This window comes from Adiantum capillus-veneris, chromosome 1 (assembly GCF_014529385.1).
Source record: "Adiantum capillus-veneris isolate H3 chromosome 1, ASM1452938v2, whole genome shotgun sequence".
In the NCBI taxonomy this organism is placed as follows: Eukaryota; Viridiplantae; Streptophyta; class Polypodiopsida; order Polypodiales; family Pteridaceae; genus Adiantum; species Adiantum capillus-veneris.
Window position 1 is genome coordinate 89,110,625 of NC_140931.1, and position 12,577 is coordinate 89,123,201.

At 45.0% G+C, this 12,577-nt stretch overlaps 1 protein-coding gene across 1 annotated transcript in view; it reads right to left on the reverse strand.

Moving 5' to 3' along the window:
• LOC147465156 (nudix hydrolase 25-like) overlaps positions 1-5,100 on the reverse strand; it is a 53,428-nt gene extending 48,328 nt beyond the window's left edge. The window contains exons 1-2 of the mRNA XM_086518520.1: positions 4,772-5,100; positions 4,629-4,679 (exon numbers count right to left, since the gene is read on the reverse strand). Coding sequence (XP_086374646.1) covers positions 4,629-4,679; positions 4,772-5,068 — 348 coding nt within the window. The 5' untranslated portion in view covers positions 5,069-5,100. The remainder of the gene's footprint in view (positions 1-4,628; positions 4,680-4,771) is intronic.
• Positions 5,101-12,577: the final 7,477 nt, after the last annotated feature.

Consider the following 12,577-nt stretch of genomic DNA (forward strand, 5'->3'; position numbering starts at 1 on the left):
ACAATGCTTTCAAGAGGGGGGTATGTCACAAACTGGTGACGTGGCTAGCTGCCCAGAGTTTGACGTGGCTGCACACATACACTACCCACAGAAAGGGTGACGTGGCTGCCTAGTACTCACACACACCCGTTGCAGCAGTAACGGAAATGAGGCAAAATTGTTGACGTGGCGATGCAGTACAGACAAGTACACGTGGCACTTGTACGGACCCCAGCGTTTCATGGAAAAGCAGAGCACTGCTTTTGGCCTTTGCTTTATTCTACGCAGTGAATAGAGGCAAAGAGAGAGCGCTTTATTTTTTGTGAAAGCCCTGCTTTAATTTACAAGCAAGAGAGAGAGAGAGAGAAAGAAAACCCTTTTTTATTTATTTTTAAGGGCAGATTTTTATGGCAAGCTTTTGATTCCAGCTTTTGGGGCTCTGCTTATGGCATCCCTTGTACTCTTTAAATAAGTGGGTAGGCCACTCCCAACTCAGAGCATCTGGACTCAGAGTTTGAGTGTGAGCGCCTACCCGCACTCTTGTACTTTGAACACAAATTAATACAAAAAGAAATACCGAAAGAGGCACGAGTCTTTGGGGCCAATATCTCTAGGCATGGAACTCCGCGGGGCCAATGTCAAATCAATTGTGAACTGTAAACTGTTTGAAGTGATTATTTGCGGTGTCGTGGTAGATTCTAGACTTGGAGTGTCCAAGTTTGTTACAAAGAGAGAGAGAGAGAGAGAGAGAGAGAGAGAGAGAGAGAGAGAGAGAGAGTCTCATGAACCAATCAACCTTGGCAATGAATAACATAATGTATATACAATGGAGGCAAGGGGTTGCTTACATAGCAAGCCTAGTAAATTGCCCTACCCAAGACTTCAACAAATAAGTAAAATAAACACCTAAAAGCCAAACTAAATAATGGGATCTTATTGGGCAGTTCACTTGAGATGCCTAAACTTTAACACCCTCTCTACACCTCATAGTGGATATCAATAATGAGACCAAGTCGATGAAGAAGCTACCATGGACACCCCAATAGAAGACCTTGAACTACTGGATACACCTCGGTGTTGCTCTCTTCAACTTTGTACCTAAAAGTAATGCCATCTTGAGCATCGGTTGCCTTCGTAGAAACTTTGAATTGTAGACCATACTACGTCCAATAATCCCCATTCGTGAACTGTGAACACATCACGTCCAAAATATATAACTCCAAGATAATATGTTGAAACACATCCTGTTCATAATCTGACCAACAACAATGAATTGGCTAGCCCATCCATAGTGTTTGACGTATGGTTAGTTTCCTACCAGATGCATGTGCATTGAACTCCGACCTACGGGTCCAAACACCCATAACTTGAACTCCAACACAAGGGTTGAAGGGTCCAAATTAATTATAGGGAGCAGTGCTTGCCTATCTCTGCCACTCACAAGCCTCTCTCTGGCTGAAGCTGGTGCTGACACCTGTCATTTGACTAGAAATCTGACGTCGAGGCCACTGTGGCCACCGCCACAAGTGCCATGCCAATCTCCTCTGCCAAATCTTTATTATCGTAATCTCTGTCCAGCTGCCTTTATCCTTGTCTTCCTGTGAGTTCCTGGTTTTGCCTTTTGGCTTCAAACTCTCGAGCCAAACAAAGCGTCGAATCACAATCATGATTGTGGTCGTTCCTCTTAGGTACTGAGACAGCTAACTGAGTACCAATATTACCATCCGTGTCCAACTAACCTTTGTCGTTGTTCTTTAGCGAACTTTGCAAACTCGAGCTAAACAATTTGTCGGGTTCCTTGAGAATTGTGCCGTTGCATACGCCGCTAAATGGATGGTTGACAATCCGTTATCCATAGCTTTTGTCTTTGGTCGATGTTGTCGCGCCTCCAGTAAGGTATGGACATATTGAAGTTGCAAGATCTGGTAATCAGGTACCTTCTTGCACTCCAAAAAATGATCGTACAAACCAAGCCGAAAAAGATGCAAGCTGCATCAACTTCACCGCAAAGGGAACTCCACACGCAATGGGCTCCGCACAATCTGCTATCCCTCTCTGAAATTTGAAACTCTGTTGTCGATATCCGCTCCGCACGTTTACCCTGTGGTAGGCCTCGAACAAATCCAAAGCTCCACAATAAACTGTGCATAGCAATGGACTCAGAATTCCATGCAAGCCCATAAAAAATTCTCAAGTCGCTCCGCACTCGCTGCAATCCGATTTCCCGTCCCTTAAGCTCCAAACAGGTCGCCTCTCCCGAGCCGCAAGATTGACATGAAGCCGCTCCCATGTACAATGCTCGCCGCACCCTCTGCTTCTATTGCCTTCTCCAAACTCCAAGTTGTCCCTCTCTTAAGGCCAAACTATGCCGCTTCATTTCCCAAACCACTCCACAATGTGCCTTTTCCAAGCCGCTCCTAAGGCTCGGCACGACCCCTCTCCACTGCTCAAAAGCCCCGAAGACTCCTAGGGGATAGCGTTTTGAAACGCTGCCACATCAAGGAGAAGGGGGGTGATTGATGAGTGGAGGGGAGGTTGGGCCGCCAGTTGGCGTTTCAAAACGCGCACGGATAGTGTGGGGGAGACTGAAACGAAGGGGAGAGTGACAGACAGTGTTTTAAAACGCAATAAAACTTGGGGGGGGGGGGGAGGGAGGGGCAGTGGCGGCATCGACAGGGCGTCTCAAAGCACACGCAGGGGATGGGGGGAATCCGGTGCCGGCAAGGCAACGTTTTGAAAACGTTGGCGAGGGTACAATATGGAAGCGTTTTAAAACGCTTGGGACAACAGCGACGCCAGGAGTGAGGAAAATGCCCAGCGTTTTGAGATGCTAGTGAGGATGGACGTCGACACGCAAGGGTTCATCTTCTCAAGCGGGTGCTCTCCTCCACGCCAAGCGCTTCAAACACGGAGCTTCACCAAGGGCTCTGATGCCATGTCAAAGTCGACAATGCGAAAGCGTACAGACCAAGGGGAGTGAGCGCGCGCGAGAGAGAGAGAGAGAGAGAGAGAGAGAGAGTCTCCTGAACCAATCAACCTTGGCAATGAATAACTGAATGTATATACAATGGAGGCAAGGGGTTGCTTAATAGCAAGCCCAATGAATTGCCCTACCCAAGACTTTGACAAAGAAGTAAAATAAATACCTAAAAGCCAAACTAAATAATGGGATCACATTGGGCAATTTACTTGAGATGCCTAAACTTTAACATTCGGTGTTAGTCTTATTTCTCTCTCTATCTCTCACATCTCTTCTCTCTCTAGTCTATTGCACATCTCTCATGAAATAAGCATAGAAATCCAAGAAAGGGTGACATCTGCCGCAACTACTATATCAGCTACTACATTTGATTGGCCATTAAGTCAAATTCCTTCTTGTTACTAGATGCTTTGGTTGTTTTTACCTTTTATCTTGCTTTCGCGGTGCAGGTTTGATCCTCCCCTTCTAGTATTTAATCATTGTGTTCATCAACTTGATTTTGATTTGCTTTGCATAGAGTGGATCTTTGGAATAAGTGAAGATGCTCAATAACAAACTTCATTTTCTCGAGCGTTTTCTTCATCAAAAGGATTATGTTTCCCTCTATCTGCCATGCATGGCCATTGTCATCACCAGCTTTATCCTTTTCTTGCTCTTCATCCTCAACCTCTTCTTCCACTTCCTCTTCCAATTCTTTCACATACTGGTACTCCTCTAAATCCTGATGATTAAGAGGTGTTGCTTCCATGGTTGAAAACTACATTTTTGAACCAAAATATTTTGAGGAGAACGATCATCTCAGCCAATAAAACTGGCAAGTCACCTGACAAGGTGACAAAAATCTGCAACAATATTGAACTATTCGGAAAAGGCAAACTCGAACTTAAAAATAAATTGTAGACAAGAGACACAAAGTGGCGGAGTTCCACTAGAAGATTGGCCTCTCAACTAGGTAGGCACCCCAAGCAGTATTTCTATGATGGGAATATGAAAGGTGAAAAACATAAAAATAGGGGGCTAACAAAAAGACCGCAATTGGCACACCGAACAAAATCTGGGAGAAATTCCCCATGATACCTAGTCTCTAGATTAGCCTCACAAGGCTGAGAACAGCCACAAAGAAGTCCTCACTTACAAAATCTAACCCCTCTCAGATCTTGGGTACACAACAAGACTAAAGACCTAGGGTCTCCAAGAGTGAAGAAGGAATGTGTGAGTCTATGCCACCACTGCATCAAGCACACCTCAATCCTTGCTAGAAACCTCACTCAGAGTCCGCCAAGCTCCGGAAGCCCATGTCAACCATATTGACTACATGTCATCAATAGCTAAAGGTTACAGGAAAAGTTAAAGATCGAGCGCGCCCCCTCTGGGAACTAGTTGACCCATCATGCTCCGAAGTCCGGTTCACAATGCGAGAAGCCAACATACACATGTTGTTAGAGTTTCGCCTTCCTGTCCGGTGGTGGTTCCAATATCACCAGCGACATAAAGCTCCCCCCTCAAATTCAAAGCCATCGTCGCATGAGCTCCAACTAGATGAAAAATTTATCCCCACAATGTCGAACCACATTGATACAAACATATTGCGCGGGAATGCTTTTCAAAAAGAATGTCCAGAATTTTGACCAGATACATAGAATTTAAAAAGCGTGTTATAAATGGATACCTGAGGCATTTGCCAAGAATCCGGCAGATCTACTCGGCGTGCTACAAAGATCTGCAAGTTTCCAGAGCATAAGAATCCATCCCAAAATGCAGCACGTTTTTATGAATGATCGCTCAGCTCAAACTACGAAGGAAAATAAAAACCTGGCCGATGTTATTTACAAGGCAAAGACCCACATTGGGCCGATAACCCTCTGGAGGACCATCGGGAGCAATCGACATAACGATGGAAAATGCAGAGGTGGGAGTTAGCGCTTGCGTGGCAGAAAATGTTGCGCTTCTGTGAAAATGGAGGGATCTGCGGGGCGCAGGCGCGCTCGCCCAAGACGGACGATTGCGAAAATTGCCGCGAGAGAATGAAGAAGGGTTACATGCGCTCGAGAGAAGCGCAGAAGTCGAGTTGCAGTACCTAGCTACGGCGACAATGGTGTAACTGGGCATATCGTAGCCACGCTAGAGTTTTGGGGGACATTTCGGCCGTTGGGGCTTTTTGACGGCACCAATCTATACTAGTGTGGCCGGCGGCCTTCGGCCGCCTCTCTCGCTTTCTCTCTCCCCCCCTGCGTGCGCACTATCCTCACTGTAGCCGGATAAAGGAAATTGCGACACGTGGCACTGAAAAACCAGTCTCCTTAATATATAGTTTAGATGTATTATCTATATGTATATGTATATGTATATGTATATGTATATTCTATAACAACAGTCTGAGTACCCTTTACACTTGTCAAAGTCTGCAAGCTGAAGGCTAAATGCCAAGCACGAGATAAAGAGGGGGAGCGAAAGAGAGAGAGAGAGAGAGAGAGAGGCTTCAGTGGGCGTCCGTACTCCTTTGCCAAAGGTCGCTTGTGACTAGGCCTACACCTCTCAGCACACTCACGTGGCACAATAAATCTTTTATTTGAGCACCTTAAAGCATGGGAAGCAAGCAAAAAAGGCATAAAAGCAAGATCTCGAGCATGGGATGGATGCAACACATAAAGAAGTGGTTTGGGAGATGGGATGCATTACACTTACTACATGATGCCAGTGTATTGCGGCTTGGGAGGAATCTGGTGGGTCACGCTTCATATGTTACACCACCCATATTGCCCCCAATTACAAAACCGTGTTCTTCACTAAAAGGGGAAACCGTACTCATCGTTATATGCTTGAGTCTATTCCATTGTCAATGATACGCACTATCACAACCATTCTTTTTAGCTTCCACTCCCTTCGATCCGAGATAGAGCATTAGGGCGATGGAGAAGAGTCAAATTGATTGTGCACATTATGCTCGTTGTAAGTTCGAGAGTCTAAGTACCACACACTACTCGAGTGCTCAGCTTTTATTCACATCCGAACTTGCTTCCCTCACATTTTTAGCTACATCACATGTAACTTTGCTCCCATATGTCATATTTGACCTCAAATAAAATCTATCTATGTATCTCTCTCTCCCCCCGCTTCTCCATCTATCTCTCTCTCTCTCTTCTCTCTTCTCTCTTCTCTCTCTCTCTCTCTCTCTCTCTCTCTCTCTCTCTCTCTCTCTCTCTCTCCCTCCAAGCTCACGGAGAGGTGGGTGTTAACTTGAGCTTGAAGGAGAAAGACAGAGAGAGGAAGGAGAGAGAGATCAAAGAGGGAGAGAGAGAGATAGGCTTTATTATAGTCCTCGAAGGTCAAATATAACCTATGGGACCAAAGTTACATGTGATGTAGTATGTGTGTGGCTGATGAGTGATTCTCAATGCTCCAAAATTGTGTTGATGAGAGTCGCAATGAAGAGCCCACAATGTGGCTAGGAAAGGACAGTGGGTAGGTCTAATTCATGGCTGAAGATGTGAGGGAAGCAAGTTCAGATGTGGCCAAAAGCAGAGCACTCTAGTAGCGGGGGATGGTTACGGAGCGAGCTTTTTTTCCCCCCTCCCATCCCACCACCACTACCTCCCATTGCCGCTCCTTAGAACCCATCACCACCACCACCCTTGCCCACACTGGTGGTTAGTGGTACTAACTTACTACCACCATGTACCGCCCCTACTCCTATCACCATCGCCCATGCCGCCCCTCCCTCTAGTGAAATAGCCAAGGACCTCTCTCTCTCTCTCTCTCTCTCTCTCTCTCTCTCTCTCTCTCTCTCTCTCTCTCTCTCTCTCTCTCTCTCTCTCTCTCTGTGTGTGTGTGTGTGTGTGTGTGTGTGTGTGTGTGTGTGTGTGTGTAAGTGTGCGCGTGTGTGTGTGTGTGTGTGCGTGCGCGCGAGTGTGTGGATAGTTTACATTTCTCCTTCTTTTCTCTCTCTAAAAGAAACCCAATGCCTTGGGGTTTATTAATAATCAAACCCCCTTGCCCCTCCCCCTCTCTCCCTCTCATAATCCCTCCAACCCGTTTCCTCTCTCTCTCTCTCTCTCTCTCTCTCTCTCTCTCTCTCTCTCTCTCTCTCTCTCTCTCTCTCTCTCTCTGTGGATAGCTTCGAACATCGTTAAAATTTGTTACCATATACATGTGGTAGTGATGTGTGTGAACACACTAGGACCGCCGGGGCATTTTTTCCCTCTTTAGGCGGTTTTTCCCCCGTGCATTGTATATACGCCCATCACTCTAGGGCTATCTATCTTTCCATTGCACACTAAGTTATACACTCTCTATTGTGTGCCTTGAGCTTCCTTCATCTTCTCCAAGCTGTGTGTGTTTCTTTGCAACCCTAATTCCAACAATTGGTATCAGAGCAGGTTGCGTCCTCTCGGGCTTAGTCGCCAGTCGCTCTAGTACACGCCTACTCACTTTCTCCGATTTCAGTGAGCTTTGGTGAGTGTTCGCAGGTCGACAACTACTTTGGGGGTACTCGTAGAGCTTGGTCTACTCAGATTTTCGATCTGGGCTCATTTCGGCCCTCGTTTCCGCTACAGGCAGGTTTGCACAGGCAATTTCGTCATTTTGTGCAGAATTTCAGTCAGTGCCGTTTTCTGCATAACAGGTGGTTTGTGCTATATAGCACGTGTTGTTCTTGCTCCGTTTCTCCTATTTTCGGGCAATTTTCACATCAGGTGCAACATTTACCATGGCTGACAACAACAACACAGATGTGTTCAAGATGTTTGCTGTTGAGGACAGGTTGGATGGGGACAACTACCCTATGTGGGCTTATATGATGCAGCATGTGCTTGTGTCAAAGGGCGTCTGGAACATTGTGCAGGGCATTGATGTACGTCCTAGTTCTGAGGATGTAGGCGATGTTGAGGATGTTGCAGGTCTTGTTGCAAGGATTGCAGCTGTTAGAGTTGTTTTTCCTACGGAAGAACAAGCTCGTTGGGATGTTAAGGATACGCAGGCTCATGCATTGATTGCGTTGTCTGTGAAGCACACCATTGTTCCTCACATCCATTCAGCAAAATCTGCAAAACAGGCTTGGGATATTTTAACAGGTCTTTATGCAAGTCGCAATGAGGCTAAAATTGCTTTGCTGCGTAAAGGGTTGGAGTCGAAGATTATGCATGAGGACGATGATATGGACACTTTTCTTGCTAGTGTCAAGGATATCAATGAGCAACTTATTTCTGCAGGAGAAGTCATTTCAGACAGTTCCCTTGTGCAGACTGTTCTTGATGCCGTACTAGATTCTTACCAGACTTTTGCTAGTACTTGGAGACTTATGACCCAAGGAAATCCTGAAGTTGTCAAGTTTGATGCATTATGCACATTGCTGTTGCAAGAGTCACTTTCCAGAAAAAACAGGACTAGGCAGCGTGCAGTTGAACAGGCTTTTATTGCTTCTCAAAGAAAGGGTGGTAACAGCAATGCAGCCACTTCTTATGGTTCTGCTGCTGCGAGCGGCAAAAATACTGTTCCTAATGCTTCTGCTGGCAGCACTTCATCTGGCAATTATGGTGATAAGGGCAACAAGAAGAGGCATTGCCATTATTGTAAAGCTAATGATCACTTGATCAAGCAGTGTCCTAAGTTGAAGGCAAAAGAGGCTAAGAAGAAAGAGGGTGGTTCCAGTGCAAATGCCGGTTCCACTACAAATGTAGCCATTGTTGAGTCTTCTGTAAAAGGAGACTATAATGCTGATGTTGATGCAGAATGGGCTTTTAGTGCATAGTGCACTTACAATCTTGTTGTCCATGATGCATGCTTGTCAGTTGCTGCAGATTCACATGTGTGGTATTTCGATAGTGGTGCTACAAAGCACATTACCTCACATCGTGAATTGTTTACCTCTCTCGAGTCTGTCCCTCATGGGAATTCAGTCACTTGTGCCAGCCTCTTATCCAGTTCAGGGAGTTGGAAAGATTGTGCTTACTGCTGCCAATGGCAGTTCTTTCACACTTGTTGATGCACTTTATGTACTTGGGATCAAGAAGAATCTCTTGTCTGTATCCGCACTTGCTAGACTTGGACTTGTACTCAAATTTGTGGATGACAGATGTATAGTTCATGATCTCAGTTTTGGTGATGAAATTGTTGCATCTGGCCTTTTGTGTCGTGGGATGTATAAGCTCACTTTGTATGACAAGTGTGGACAAAATTTTGCAAATGCTGTTGTTGCAGATTCAAGGGCTATTTCAGATGCAAAACTTTGGCATGCACGTTTTGGTCATCTGAATTTTGCCAGTTTGCTGCATTTGCAGAAATCTGATATGGTTGCTTCTTTGCCACCTCTTGAAGCACCTGTCAAACATGTTTATGAAGGCTGTATTTTGGGTAAGATGCAGCGTTCTAAGTTTCCAAAGGATGGTTCAGTTCGGGCCACATTCAAGTTGCACCTTGTGCATAGTGATGTTTGTGGGCCCATGCAAACTCCGTCCTTGGGCAATTACCTGTACTTCGTGAATTTCATTGATGATTACTCCAAGCATGCATGGGTATTTCCGCTTAAAGCGAAATCCGAAGTTTTTATGTCCTTCAAACAATTTATGGTTATGGCTGAAAATGTCTCGAAATGTACTATGGGCACCCTCCATTCCGATCGAGAGGGGGAATATATGTCTCATGAATTTAATGCATTTCTGGCTAGTCGTGGGATAAAACACCAATGTACAGTGCCTTATACACCTCAGCAAAATGGCGTTGCTAAGAGGAAAAATAGGTCACTGACGGAAATGGCACGATAGATGGTAAAAAGTCAAGCTTTGCCACATTCTTTTTGGCTTGAGGCCATCATGTGTGCCACTTATGTACTTAACAAGTGTCCTACGAAAGCTTTGCAGTCTATTACTCCATATGAAGCATGGCATGATAGAAAGCCTTCTATTGAGCACATGCGTGTTTTTGGCTGTTTCGCATATGCTTTGGTGCCACAAGTGCAGCGCAAAAAATTGGATGATAAGGCTGTCAAATGTATTTTTGTTGGTTATAGTGCTGAAAGCAAAGGTTACAGGTTGTATCATCCGCAAACAAAACGTATTCTGGTTTCACGGGATGTAGTGTTTGTGGAAGATTCTGTTCAGCCCTTGCTGTCATGTACTAGAGACAGTAATGTAAGCTCACAGGACATTTATGACACTTTGTTGCCTCTTTTCAGTGGTGGAAATACGTATGTAATTTCCAATGAGGCAAATGTACAACCTATGGGGGTTTCTGAAAATGTTACAGATCAGCCTATTACCGATGCAGATGTACTTGATGAGGAAAGAGTCAAAAATGAGCAGGCTAGAGGTATGCCAAAATGGCTGGTGCACACTTTGCGTGACAGTAAATTGGATGCACCTTTGTCTAGTCGTACTCGTTCAGGCTCTCACCATGCATCTTATGTATCAGATTGTTATGCTTTGGCTGTGTGTCTAGTTTACATGATGTTGAGGAGCCTCTGTCTTTTGATGAAGCACAGAATTCATAAAATTGGATGGCTGCCATGCAATCAGAATATGATGCACTTATAGAAAATGACACATGGACTTTATGTGATTTTCCTCTTGGCAAAAAGGCCATTGGTACGAAGTGGGTTTACAAGTTGAAACGCAAGCCGGATGGTGAGATCGATCGTCATAAGGCTCGACTTGTTGTAAAGGGTTATGCACAACAAAAAGGCATAGTTTATGAAGAGACTTTTGCTCCCACTTGTCGTATGACTACTGTGCGCTTTCTATGTGCATTGGCAGCTCGTTTTGGTTGGGATGTACATCAATCAGACATTGTTACTACTTTCTTGATTGGTGACATATTTGAGGAAGTTTATTTAACGTAGCCTCGCGGTTTTGTCATAAAAGGACAAGAGGACAAAGTGTGCAAATGTAAGAAGGCTTTGTATGGGTTGAAGCAATCTCCTCGTGCTTGGAGTGAGAAAGCTGACACTCATTTGGTTAAACAAGGCTTTCGTAACAGTCCAACAGAAAGCACATTGTATGTAAAGCATGAGGATGATGTACTTCTCATTGTGGTTCTTTATGTAGATGATTTCTTTATGTAGATGATTTGTTGATCACTGGACCAAATGAGAGACATATTGCTGAATTTAAGGCTGATTTGAATGCTATTTTCAAGATGAAAGATTTGGGGCTGTTGCATCATTACTTGGGTATACAGTTTAAGCAGTGTGATGGTGGTATTGCCTTGTGTCAAAAAAGTTACATAGAGACATTGCTATGTAAGTTTAGACTTGAGGATTGCAAACCTATTGCCACTCCCATGGAAACAGGTTTGAAGTTGAGTCTACATGATGTTGGCGATCTTGCTGATGTCACTCTTTACCAAACTATTGTTGACTGCCTCATTTATGTATGCAACACGAGGCCAGATATTCAGTTTGTAGTCTCACAGGTCAGCAGATTCATGCATAGCCCAAGGTCTAAGCATTGGTAGGCTGTCAAGAGGATTTTCCGCTACCTTAGTGGCACTTTACACCTTGGCTTGTTTTATCCCAAGGGGGGATCATTGCCGCCAGACTTACATGCTTTTTCGGACTCAGATTGGGCTAGTTGTTTGACACGCGAGTGTGCACAAGTGGTTTTTGTTTCATGCTTGGCAGTTCATGTATATCATGGTTGAGCAAGAAGCAACCTATTGTGGCCACTTCGAGTTGTGAGGCTGAGTACAGGGTAGTCTTCACAGCTACGGTTGAGTGTGTATGGCTCAGACGCCTTATGGCTGATTTGTGTGTTGGACAGGACACTACCAACTCTATCTACACTGACAGTCAGAGCGCATTGGCACTTGTGAGGAACCCAGATTTTCATGCTCGCACAAAGCACATTGAGGTGCATTACCACTATGTCAGGGAGAGGCTCTCAGCAGGAGAGATCAGCTTGGCTTATGTGCCAACACAGGACAACCTTGCAGATCTTTTCACAAAGGCATTGTCTCGTGAGAAGCTTGAAGCTTTCCGCAAAGCTTTGGGCTTACTCCCCTTTGTGGACTGATCATGTCCTCAGGGCATGGCACTTCCCTTTACTCATGTGCCAGCTCTCGTTCACCGCATCACTCCAGGGGGGATTTGTTACCATATACATGTGGTAGTGATGTGTGTGAACACACTAGGACCGCCGGGGCATTTTTTCCCTCTTTAGGAGGTTTTTTCCCCCGTGCATTGTATATACTTCCATCACTCTAGGGTTGTCTATCTTTCCATTGCACACTAAGTTATACACTCTCTATTGTGTGCCTTGAGCTTCCTTCATCTTCTCCAAGTTGTGTGTGTTTCTCTGCAACCGTAATTCCAACAAAATTTATCTTCTTCTTTTCTCTCTCTAAAAAAACCCAAGGTATTAGCGATTTTGCTAGTGCCTTGGGGTTTTTTAATAATCAAACCCCCTCGCCCCTCCCTCTCTCATGATCCCTTCAATCCGTTTCCTCTCCTGCCACCTTCTCCCCCTTCTCTCTCTCTCTCTCTCTCTCTCTCTCTCTCTCTCTTCGTCTCTCCGTCTCTCCGTGATGTCGACAAGCACATAGACAAGGCTTGGTGGAAACCCCCCCCCCTTAGAACACACCCCTCTCAAAACATAACTCGACCCACAAAAAAGGGCCTTGTAAAAAAAC